At 40.6% G+C, this 13013-nt stretch overlaps 1 protein-coding gene across 5 annotated transcripts in view; it reads right to left on the bottom strand.

The window, feature by feature from the left end:
• Window positions 1–13013, bottom strand: part of FGFR2 (fibroblast growth factor receptor 2) — an 81553-nt gene that overhangs the window by 49809 nt on the left and 18731 nt on the right. For all 5 annotated transcript variants that reach the window (XM_066600858.1, XM_066600855.1, XM_066600857.1 and 2 more), the window contains exon 2: window positions 821–1036. In XM_066600858.1, the coding sequence (XP_066456955.1) occupies window positions 821–968 (148 nt within the window). In that variant the 5' untranslated portion in view covers window positions 969–1036. The remainder of the gene's footprint in view (window positions 1–820; window positions 1037–13013) is intronic.

Genomic DNA, 13013 nt, shown 5'->3' on the forward strand with positions numbered 1-13013 from the left:
GCAACTTTACTCTTGTTCTAACAAACTATCCCCCCTGAGCAAGGGTGCAACCAAAGTTAGGAATTTTGTAAAACGGGTAAATGAATAAATAGTATTTCTTAACATGTGAAGGTGATGAAGACCCAACGTAACCTGTTACCTTACAATGTAAGTGTCATGCCCAAATTGTACATTCTACATATTTACCTTTTCCAGTCCTCCCATTAATGATACTCGTATATAGCAGCATTGTCTGGTCTCAACTAATGATGAGCAAACTTTTGAAAAGTTCAGTTGAGCCAATTCACCAAACATTCGCAAAACGTTTGGCCCAAATTAGTTCAAACCAAACCGTAAGTTCACCAAAGCCCCTGGTGTACAATACTGTGTAATAGGCATAAAAGCCCTGTATAACACCAAGACTGGCAGTGTTGTACACTAGTGTTCAGGACTAGTGATGAACAAACCAAACCAGTAGAACCCTGTTTCGGGTAGAACTTTGCTAAAAGCCCGGGTCAGGTTCTTGCTGAACCGAAGTTTTAACAAAGTTCGACCTGAAACAGGGTTCTCCTGGTTGGGTTCTCTCAACACTAGTCTTAACACTATACAATATAGTTGTAAGGAAGAGAAGATAGACATTTGGCTAACGGCATTGAGTATTGAATGCAAAATATTTTTCACCATAATTATTTGCTTCGGTAATCCAGGGTAAAAAAAAGAAATAAGTATTCCTTCAAATACCATCTGACAGCAACATTGGAGTTGGCATCTCTTGTATACTGTAACATTAACTTCAGATTTACCTGGTTTAAGATTTTGATTAATTGTTGCTACATCTTACCTTCTGGTTCAACGGTGGTGTCCTCCACTAGGCCGTAAGATGGACGAGCAATCGCCAAGCCAACCAGAAACAGGCAAAGTAGTAGCAGCATGCTGTCAATGTACCCACCGCCTGTTTTCCCTGAGCGCCACGCCAAGAACAACCCCATCTGACTGGCTGTGAGCAAGCATGAGACGTAATCACCACTATGTGGTCCTCGGTCCTGTTTCGGAGATCCTGAAAGAGAATAACCAGAATGTTAAAATGGATATATAAATTTTAGTTTTAAGCCTGTTTTCACATCTACAAATCTCATCAGACAACGTAATGATCAATTAATAGAGAAAATGTGTCCATGTTATCCATAGTGATCAGAGTTTGAATGAATGGTTTTGACATGAGAGCAAAAAGAACCCCAATAAACATTCGTTAGCCTTCAAGCGACCCTCCAGTTTTGGGACAAAATGCTGCCCAGGGACAAGACGGGAGTATAGTTCCTGTACTTGTTCTTCTCTGCCATTCATCCAATTCTATGGTTCCAGGTCCTCCTTTTGCTCATCCAAGATGGCGGACACACTCTTCAAACTTCCTAATCCCCACAATGTATTGGTGATGTTAATTACCAATAAACTGCACCTTCTCTCAGATTGGCCAGAGCTGCTCACATGATCAGCAACGACCAATCAAATAACAGTGCACAGTGTATATTAGGTAGTTAGAAAATTCCTGCAGCCAACTTGGACTGCTAAAAACAGGGTCCAGGACTGTCAGATCAGCGTGGCTTCAGAGAAGAATAACTAAAAGGTAATATAACCCTGCCTCTTCCAAGAGACAGCATTTTCTCATGAAACCAGTGGGACATTTTACTTATTCCAAAGGCAAGTCTAGCTAGCTATGTAGTCAATATTTTGTGAACGTGCAATTTCACTTAAACCCTGGACTTGGCTTATAACCAGAGACATGTGAAGGTTTGTGTAAATGTCATTCTATATATTAAGACTCCATTATTAAGATTGTACTGGTTATTGTTCTTAATTATATAGATATTAAAGGTCACTGATGAAATAAAAGTTCACATAATACATGTTTCTTTGATTGCAGTAACCCTAGATGACTTGCAATGTCAACAACCATTTTCAATAACGGAGTAACCCCATACAATCAAATGGATACAGAATAAGGAGTAATAGGTAATAGTAGTTTTGCATACATCATACTGTTTATACACGTAGAACGTACATTAGTTCTGTCACCCATAACTGCAAATAAATGGATTATCATCAAAGCATAAAACTATTGGCGCGCTTGCAAAACTTGTCATTTATTGGGCATCAACTTTTAACAGCATATAATCAAGGTAGCTATAATGTTGGAGGAAGAATTGTAATCACTTACTAGAAACCATTACAGACTTATACTGGCACGACCGTTGGGTTCATAGATTCAACTATTGTTCGAACAATCTGTCAATGATCTCATCTCTTCCAATAGTGGAACACTATGTTGACTGCTCGTAAAGAAAATCAGGGGCCATTTTGAACTTTTTAGCCAATCCTCTATGAGGGATCATGATTATTACTTTAGCCCAACCTGGCCCAACTTGACCATACGGTTTAAATTCTAGTATGGACTTTCCAAACCTTTCCCGGAAAGGTTTGGTTTTCATTGCCTAAACTGAACACACCGTAAAGTCTGCAGTGCTATTTTTGCAGTTTAAAAGCTGGAAACCGAAAACTTTCCATTTGCTTTCCAATTTTTTAAAACCCCATCAATGGGTAAAAAATGCATCCGCCTAATTTCATCTTTCCGCTGTAGTTACTTGTCACTAACAGCAGCCAATGCTTTGCCTAATGAACCGCAGTAGCTAGTCCAAAGAGCAGTTGGTCCACCAAGAAGTTTCCTGGCACAATACAAGGCCAATCCGCCCTTGCCTTTCCTCAAGGAACCCCAGGTCGCATCCTTATCTTCCTGAATTTCCTTGATATTACACAGGTCATTTAATTTGTTTCTCTCAATCAGTATGTAGCACTTTGAAAATCCTCAAGACAGCATATGTTGGGTTTCTTGAAGAAGTATTTGGGAAAAACTGTTCTAGACTTGAAAAACAGAGTGCTTCCATTCAGTTGGGTCCAAGAAATCCAGTCAACGATTACATCATCGAGAGAATAGACCGTGACACTATTAAAAAAGAAAAATTGCCTTCATATTTCTATTATAAAACCTTATAAAACCAGCCTGGGATAAAATTCTATATTTCCTTTTCTCTTGCCATATTTGGCAAAGAGCAATAGAAAATAACCTATAATTTAGATGTTAGGATACCAACCAGTCTTCAAAATTATTCCTAAATTCCACAAGCACTGGAGAGTGAATAGATTTTTCCCATTTAATCCACTTTTATTAGGGTGGTAGAACACAATTCTGCAAAGCAAGCAAGCAAGCAAACCACATGGAGAATAACTTACTGCCACATCTCCGTGATAAAAATTCCTTCACTCCAAAAATATAGATCAACACTTGCAATATAGAGATGTGGTGAGAAGCTTTCATCTCGAAATAAAATGTGGTCGGCTTTATTAAATATGAACCAAAATGTTCCAGAGAGGAGATAGAAGAGAAGACTCTTGTATCTTCAAGGGTTCGTAAATACTCGAGCAGATGCTTGACCCTAATGGGATGCAGGAAAAGGATGGGTGTACGGCTACATTCAATAAGCAAAGGCAGCTATAGTAGGACGGATCACAGGGGACTCGTAAAAACATGGGACAGAAACAGCAGGTATAGGCAGCAGACACAATAGGAAGCCTTAATAGTTCCTCTGTTACAGCCGTTTTAGGCACAAACTAAAAATAACTCTAAAAAAAAGTCAAGACGCTTGGAAGACGTCTCCAAGATCTAGTTTATACAATTTATTTAGAATTTGTATATAAAAGGGGAAGGCAAGCTTGCTTCATATAACAGATCCATGGAAATGGAATACATACAAAGGAATTCATAACTATGGACACTGTGGATGGCAGTCGTGTGCTGGAATAGTGGGGTATGATGGACCCCGTCTGCTCTACACACTGCATTGCCTCACCCATATTTTATTTATTTAGGAGATTTTTCATCAGAAAAATCGAGTTATGTTAAACGTATTTAAGAATTTCAAGCAATTTTTCAAATTTTTAATGCCAAAAATCTATATTTAAAAAATATCCTAAACTCAATCAGTTTTCACTAAGCCTGATAATGTTCTTCTACTTCTTGTTTTGTAAAGTGTTCAGTATTCATTTCATAATCATAACAGACAGGATTACATTGCAAGTTAACACCTATATATAGATAACACAGGATCTGACATTCACAATGGGTGATGGTCACAGCCCACCTCCTCCTGCTCCCTGCACAGAGCATGCCTAGAACCCTCTTCCATAGAGATCAATGGGTCCCTTTCTGTCCATTGCATCTATGCTCAGGAAGCTGGTGTAAAGCATTTCTCTAAATGCTGTTTACTAAGGCCCCCTGCACAAGGCCGGAAATTCGGCAGCGGGATTTCCCGCAGAATTTCCGCCTGTGGAAGCTGCCATAGGATTGCATTAAAAAAATGCAATCCTTGGCAGACGGCCGCGATTTTTCTGCATGAAATCACGCGGAAAACATATTGCGGCATGCTCTCGCAGAGGCCCGCACAGTAGTGTCACTCCCGGGCCGCCGGCTCCTCTCTGCGCATGCACTGGCTGGCCAGCAGCCGACACATCACAGAGCAGGAGCCGCGGGAGAGGTGAGCGCCACACTGGTCCCTACAGGGGCGCTGGTTGGGTCCTGCTGCAAGAATTCTCACAGCGGGATCCGATCCGCCCGTCTGCAGGCGGCCTAAAGGTCAGAAAAGATAGCCGCCCCAAAAGTCATGAATAGAATATAGAATAAAAATAAATCTACAATCAAAAAATGTAAAAAAAAATGTAAAAAAATATGTAATACGTTAAACTATTTAGATTAGTAATAAAAAAAGTTATAGGCGATATATTACATCCAAAAAAAAATGTATAGAAACCCGATTCAATTAAAAGTTCGAGGACGTTTAAATACCTTGTGGTTATATACCAAACTCCGTACACTTGGTATGCAAAAGGCAGGGGCGTAACTATAGAGGGTGCAGGGGATGCGGTTGCACCCGGGCCCAGGAGCCTCAGGGGGCCCATAAGGCCTCTCTTCCCCATATAGGGAGCCCAGTACTATGAATAAAGCATTATAGTTGGGGGCCCCGTTACAGATTTTGCATTGGGGCCCATAAGCTTCAAGTTACGCCTCTGTGCAGCATGGTTTAGGTATGGGTACGGGTACAGATACAGATAGAGGGGGGGGGGCCCAGCTCACCTTTTGCATCAGGGCCCCTGAGCCTTTAGTTACGCCCCTGGCAAAAGGGATCATGGTAATAGACATATATAAAAGTTTACATGTTAATGAACCTGCCATATCAAATCAACATGTAAACTGCATCATATATCAGGAAGTCTGGGCAGCCACAGTCTGAGCTATAGTTTGTGCCCAACAGAGTCTGGACTTGTGTGAGAGCAGTTTGCTTGCAGATCCTACAGCGCTTTCCTGTCTTGCATTGCAAGTTTTTACAGCTGCATTTCCCAACTTGCACCCCCCCCCCCCCTCCTCACTAGGAATACAGAACGTCACTTTCCAGTGAGAGGTGGAGGGGTTGTAGTTACCTTTCTATAAGTCTTTGTAAGTGAAGCTAAGAAAAATAAATAAATAAAACACAAAAAATATGTTGTCCATAAATCACCTAAATATAATATTTTCCATATTTTTTATTTTTTTTCTAAATGAACCACAAGTCATCTTTTCAGGAACGCAGATGATAAAATCTCCATGCACCTGGTTCTCCCAAACTATAAAGCAGCTGCACACAATAATGGATGAATACGGGCACACACAGCTACATAAGCGGAAAGAGAAATTAATCAAGAATTTAGGCAGTTATTTTAGGATGCAAGAAATAAACAAGACGGAAAACATCTTCTAGATTTGTTAGTTCGTACAAACACACCACTCAAGTTAAAAGCACAGGCTCCCTGGGTACAATATCAAATTGGGTAGCTATTGATGTCAAAGAATTCTAAAATGATGGGGAAATAATTCTAAAAATATTTCTATATAACTCATCATATAAGTCAGGGGCGTAACTATAGGGGATGCAGGGGATGTGGTTGCACCCGGGCCCAGGAGCCTTAGGGGGCCCATAAGGCCTCTCTTCTCCATATAGGGAGCCCAGTACTATGAGTAAAGCATTATAGTTGGGGGCCCTGTTACAGGTTTTGCATCGGGCTCAAGTTATGCCTCTGATATAAGGCCTACAAAAAGGAGAAAGGAGCCTATAGCAAAAGGTTAGGTTGGATCCTATTAGAGTTGGGTGGACCACCTTACACTACCATCATCCCTTTTAATAATGCCTGATAATCAAGTAGTATTTTCCAATGATGTGGCGTATCTTGTGATGGTCAGCCCTGGCCCAAGACCAAATACCATCGATGGGAAAAGGGAAGGGGCGAAAATAAGATTTAGGGTAATTCTGTGTATTATAGGTGCATAGTTAAGTAGATAATTGGAAGCCATCAACCAATTCAATGTCAAGTCAAGGTGTTGCGAATGCTCTTGATACTTGATGTTCGATTTACTTTAGATCCAACTGTTTGCCTTACACAAAAAGCAACCGAAATGGCCAAAAATGACTTCCGATTTGGAATATTTGAGAGAGAACTCCAATGAAAGAGGGCACACTTTTTTATTAGTCCCCTTTAAGTTGTATAACTCCTTGTCTCATGCTCACTTTTACAAGCGAATGTTATGATGTATGCAGCTCAAAAGGGAAAATAAGAATAATGTTTATATGTAAACCTTAACAAAGGACGTCATTAATAATGCTATTCATAGACAATGGACTGTAATCAGTGGATCCTGTACACAATGTCTATGGAGCTACACAGTGTTGACCTGACATCTAGGTTCAGAGAAAACATAGATCAAGCAAGATAGATTTTTCTTCTCAGTTCAATACTGTTGTTTTCCCTGGGGGTAAGCAATTCTAGATACTTCTTCCCATCTTTTATTATGTCTGTGGAAAGGGTAAGGAGAAAAGCTAAAAATCACTTTTAAAAGGGGTTTTCCAAGTACCTTCAACATTGGTGGCAATGGGAAGAAGGCATATTGTATATTAAAAATTCCCAAAACAATATTCACCTCTTGTTGCCTGCTGATTGGTCGATCACTGCTGCTCTGGTTTTCTATTTACAAGCACTGCAGTGGTCATGTAGGTTGTTTACCCATATGGCCACTGCAGCCAATAGCAGGGCGGACAGGAACATCATCGGCGATGTCCCATAAACCTGCCATGACAGGTTAATGGATCACCACCAGGCCTTCTGGCAAGGTGAGGTCATCTGTCAGATGCTGTGTTGCCGGACTGCCTAAATGGCAGTCCATCATCAAAGTGAGTATATAGTTTGGGGCACAGGTAGCTCAAAACTTTATAAAATCAATAACTCAGAAGACCCCTTTATTTTTGAAGTGGAAGATTTGGGTGTCTTGAAAATTTACTATAACTATGCAAGGGAACACATAGTATAGAGACAGAGCATGCAGTCAATATGCTTTTGAGAGAAGGCCCAGCCCCGGAGGATCCCATCCTAATTGGTAGAGAGAACCTGTGCAGAACTTTCATCTGCAAAGGGACTGCATTGTAGGGGGTGCTGTCACATGAGTGGAATATTTCCACAATCTACACGTAAGAACACTAAGAATTTCACACCAAGATCTGCATTAGAGATAAGCAAGCGTACTCGGTTCAGGTGTTTTTGCACTCGAGCACCGCTTTTTCCGAGTAACTGACTACTCGGATGAAAAGATTCAGGGGTCGCCGGATGTGAGCGGGTGGTTCCAGAGGGGAGTGGGGGGGGGGGGGGGGGGAGAGAGCTCCCAAACAAAAAGGATGAGGAATTGACCCAAGTCTTATAGATGGGGGTGGACAACACCACTAGGTTCTTCTGTCCTGGGTGGCAAAATTCAACACTATAATGTGGAGCCCCACAGAGCAAAGGCATCAGATTGCCCAGCCTGGCCAACAGGAAAAGCATTAGAGAATGTAAGGAATGTGCACCGTATGGAGATTATTATCGACATTTCAACTTGTGTTTATAATTTAGAGCACAAATCTGAAATTCTGGAAAAAAAAAAAATTACATATATCATTCATACATTACATACAGTCTGTGATCTCGGTCTTGGATATCGTGACATGTTATACGTGGCTGTCCATAGGTCTGTTGTAGGTAACACATCCAGCTTTCATAATGCCGCAAAGAGTTAAAATAGGAATTCTGCTCTTCTACATCTGTATGTATATATACACGTCTTATTAACATTCATGGACATAACAAAACACCATGTAAACTCTACGGCTGCCAAGATTTCTGCCTCAACTAAACCTTCGCTCACAATACGCTGCAAATTACAATCGTTTTTCCCTATATATACACACAAGTATACATAGAAGAGGCAGAAAGTCTACACACCTCCCCTAAAGCCCCCTGCCTCACCGAGGAACACTCCCCTATAAAAACAACACTTACACAAACATTCCCTTTATACAATCTCCTGCTGAAACTTGCTGCCTCCATAAAAACATATTTATGGCTTGTGCCAACAAGTCCGACTAGAACCATTTTTTAACTTTCTTGACATGAAGGATTTTTTTTTTGCTCCTTAACTTAAAGCCCTAAAAAAGAGTAAGGCTGAAAAAAATGCAGCAATATACGCGGCCGGAGTTTTAAGACTAATGATATATTTTTAAAAAGCCATACTTATGTGCATGTCTTGGAATGAACTTCTAGAAATTGGGCGAGTATTTGGGATATTTTTGAAAAACACTATTATTCGGTCCAGAGATGTAACTTGAAGCTTCTGGGCCCCAATGCAAAATGTGTAGCAGGGCCCCTAATTATAATGTTTTATTCATAGTACTAGGCTCCCTATATGGAGAAGAGAGACCTTATGGGCCCCCTAAGGCTCCTGGGCCAGGGTGCAACCGCATCCCCTGCACCCCCTATAGTTATGCCCCTGATTTGGTCATAGTTTAATGTGGTGGCTCAGATTAGTACATTGAAAAGGATGTCTTAAAGTGACCCGCTAGTTTGGGGATATTACGTTCCCAGGATAAAATTAACGGCAGGTGGTATATTAACTGCAGTTGTTCTTCTCCGATGTCTGTCCAATCTGCTGGTTTCGGGTCCCGTTTTCGGCTGTCCAAGATAGCCAATGCAATCTTCAGACTACTTAATCCCCATTTATAGTCTTAGACTACCAATGATTAGAACTGATCATGTGCAGCAGAGTGTAAGCTCTCGCCTACAACCTGAAGGTTGCAAGTTCGATTCCCGCATGATTCAGGGAGCCGGCTCAGCCTTCCATCCTTCCGAGGTCGGTAAAATGAGAACCCAGCTTGGTGGGGGGTAATAAGTAATAATTACCTGAAAGCGCTGCGGAATAAGTTGGCGCTATACAAATACCGATTTATTTATTTAACTGGCCAATCAAGAGAGCAGCACACAGTGTGCAATTAGCTAGATAAAAACTTGCAGCGACCATGTTGGATGGCCGAAACCAGGACCAGAACCAGTGGATTGGATAGATGAAGAAGAACAAGTACAGATAATATACTCCCAACCCCTACAATCCCAGGAGAAAATGTTGTCCCAAAACTAGAGTTTTTTTAAAAATTAAAGAGGTTGTACAGGACAAAAAAAAAAAAGCAGTATGCACCCCTACTGTCCGTGGGCTGTGTTTAGTATTGCAGTGTGGCCCTAATGGCAAACTAATCCTGGACAACACGTTTAATTGATGCCAGACAGAAATCATTGCATCACTAGTAGAGGACTAGCAAAGTTCTTAATCAAGATTGTAGTTGTCCCTTGTTTGGGAAGGCCAAACCCATTCCAAGGACCATCTAGAACAACATTAGGAGAGATGTGTCAAAACGGGTGTAAAGGAAAAGCAAGGCATTTGCCCCCTGGCAACCAGTCACATTTCACTACTTATTTCCAGAGACAGTTTATATAATGATTAGCTCCCATGGGCAATTACGCCACTTTTAATTTATCACCCCCACAACCCTCCACACCTAATGATTCCATTGTTCTTTCAACATAGAATTCCCTATTATCGGTCAATTTAACCTAAATCGTAATAAAAGAAGAACACTGTCAAAAAGCCCAAAAATTGTGTTTTCTCTTAATAGACTTTTACCTTTTTTGTGCTTTGTATTCTAGATAGGGTCGTGCTTTGCAGGTCACTTTTGTTCTATTACAGTTACAAGTAATGCACATAACTATCATGGTTCCATGCAAAGCGTTGGCTATATGCAGCTGGACCCCGCTGCCCATAGACTCCCATGGGGCGATACTCTACCTGATGCCTCCCAACTTTATATGAAGACATACATAGATTTTTTTTTTCTGTGACATGCTGTATGAATTCCATAGTTCCATGTCCATCCATAAAAAGGGACATAGACATAAGGGGTACATACAGAATCTATGCGCATGTCTCTGCCTTGAGCATAAGGCAAACACAGGCCCGGGACATTTATTAATTGGCAGCTTAAAAAAAAAGAAAACTATTTAAGAGGTTATACAGTATTAGAAAACAAGGACATTTTCTTCCAGAAACAGCGCCACACCTGTCTGCAGGCGGTGTCTGGCATTGCAACCTGGCTTCATTGAAATAAATGGGGCAAAGCTGCAATATCACACATAACCTGTGGACAGGTGTGTTGCTGTATTTTTTTTCCCAAAGAAAGCAGCCATGGGTTTTAAAACCCTTTTTAAGGCAAGTTTCAAATGTACAGTGCTTTTCAGAAAAACACCACATTTTCGAAAAAGCGCTTTTCATGGACATTTTCTTACCCCAAAACACTACAGACAGATGTTACATTCAGGTCTATAGTAGAATATTAACTGTACCACAGTGTGTTTTTGTTTGTGGACTTTGTGGCTTTTGTTTTGTTTGCTTGGTTAGTGATGTTTTTTTTTTCCATAGGTTTCTCTATAGGACTTGAAAAATACCAGATAAAACTCTTTACAGAATAAAGAATTTAAAAAATGCCACCAAAAATGCAATGAAAGATGCTTGCCTGGTATAGAAAAACAAAAAAACAAACAAACAAAAAAATCGCAGCATGTTCTATCTTGGCGTGTATTATGCGTGCAAACATGCCAAGATAGTGCATGAGCATTTGCGGCACGTAGCATGTATGCATGTCACTGTGTACTTTCTGCGTGCGGCACGCTGGCATACACAGACATGTGAGCTCAGCCTAAGCCATAATCGGGGTACAGTTAGTTATAAAGGTGAACTGTAGGTTGAGTGTACTAAACCGCAATCACAGTATTGCAGTAATTATTATTAAGTATGGATTTAAAATAAGAAATTATATATGCAGAAGTTACATTGACGACGTTTCATACTTGCTAATGAGTCTAGCTAAGTGCCTATGTAATTGGTCTATTTAATTTATCCTTTATTACTAAATTAAAATGGGGGAGGGGGGAGAGTTAATCAATTTGTCAGCTGAAGAACATATTATTTACACAATCAGGGCACAATAGAAAGGACTGTTCCAGTTCAGCGAAACCTATACGGAGAGCAAGTTTATATTGGAGACATGTAGTAATGCCCCAACGTAACTGCATGGAAGGATAAAATGAGGCAATTAATTCTAATTGTAAGAACCAACCCACATTCCAACCGCTAAGCACACATATACACACACCTCCACAAACACACAACATGCTTCAGCAGACTACCACAAAAGGCACAAAGGCCCGTGTGTTACAATAGTCAAAAGCCTCTTTTGTGAGAAGGTGAAAGGAAGAAACGTTTCGGAATGTAGGTGCCCAGGTGGTTGTGTTTGTTGACTGTCTCTGGAGACTTGGCTCTTGTAAGCTATATATGTAAATAGAACTTTATCTTTCAGCTTTCTCCTTGGTCTTATAGAAAGTTGGGAGAGATGCTTTGTGAAGGACAAGAATTGAGCTGGCTAGGCTGTTTGCCTCGGTAAACAATGATGAATTATAAATACGCTATATCCACAAACCGGCATAAAAGAGGACTTACAGAAGACCAACCTGCTGTCTCTCAATGGTCAAATAAGTATTCTGTGGAAGACTTTTTTTTTTATTAAGCACTTATCTTTAATCTTCCAGGATCATTGAAGTTTGGTGGACTGGAGTAAAGGCTGCCAACGTTTAAAACCAAGTCGTTTTACAACTAATTAAGATGCTAAAAATTTGTGCCTGTGTTCTGGTGATGAAAAAAAAAAGTTGCAAAATGCTATTGCATGCTACATTGTCATACAAATTTGTAACTTTTTTCATTTCGCTTTATACGCTTTTCAAAAAAAGTGGGTGGGGCCTATATGGCGCACCAAATATACTATCATTTCACAGCACAAATTTATGCTCATAGAGTTTTAGGTGCAGACCAAAGATGTAAGAAATGTAGGAAGAGCAGTGAACCTCTTAAGAATTTAGGCATTTTCACACCGGCTGATGTTCACCTGAATAATTGCTCAAATGCAGCGATTTCAGGTGACTATCAGCCGGTGTACAGATGGCCCCCCGACAGGGCCCTGGGCGAGAAGTTGCTCGGTTGTCACAAGTTGTGCCGTTTCAGCTCACCAAAATGGAAGGACTGCTGAACGGCTTCTCGCGCAGTGTAAACAGAAGTCACTCAGTCTACCATTTACTGAACGTAGGTGGGTGGGATGGAACGATCCTCAACCTGCTCTGCCTCCATTCTCTTAAATGACCATTACTCAAGAGCGATAGTCGCTGGTATGACTTTCGGGAGCTCGAGTGCCTGATAGTTGTGCCAAGTAAGGGTAGCTTTAGTTCAACATACTCAATACTGGCAACACCAGTCTTAATAAATTCTCCCAATGGTTTTCTGGCCAGTGCCTCTGACCTTGAGCAATCCAAGGGTACTGTCACGCTTGTACTTTTTTTTGTCATTCATTGTGAAAAAAAAACACTATGAATTTCATGCTATTTTTTTCTTCTTTTTTTTTCTTTAATCACCCACATTTTTGGTGTTGCTTTTATGTTTTGGTCAAACATTTTTGACACGTGTTTTTCTCAGAGTCCTTTGCCTTATAGAGAAGTCT

The sequence above is a fragment of the Eleutherodactylus coqui genome, chromosome 4 (genome assembly GCF_035609145.1).
Source record: "Eleutherodactylus coqui strain aEleCoq1 chromosome 4, aEleCoq1.hap1, whole genome shotgun sequence".
In the NCBI taxonomy this organism is placed as follows: Eukaryota; Metazoa; Chordata; class Amphibia; order Anura; family Eleutherodactylidae; genus Eleutherodactylus; species Eleutherodactylus coqui.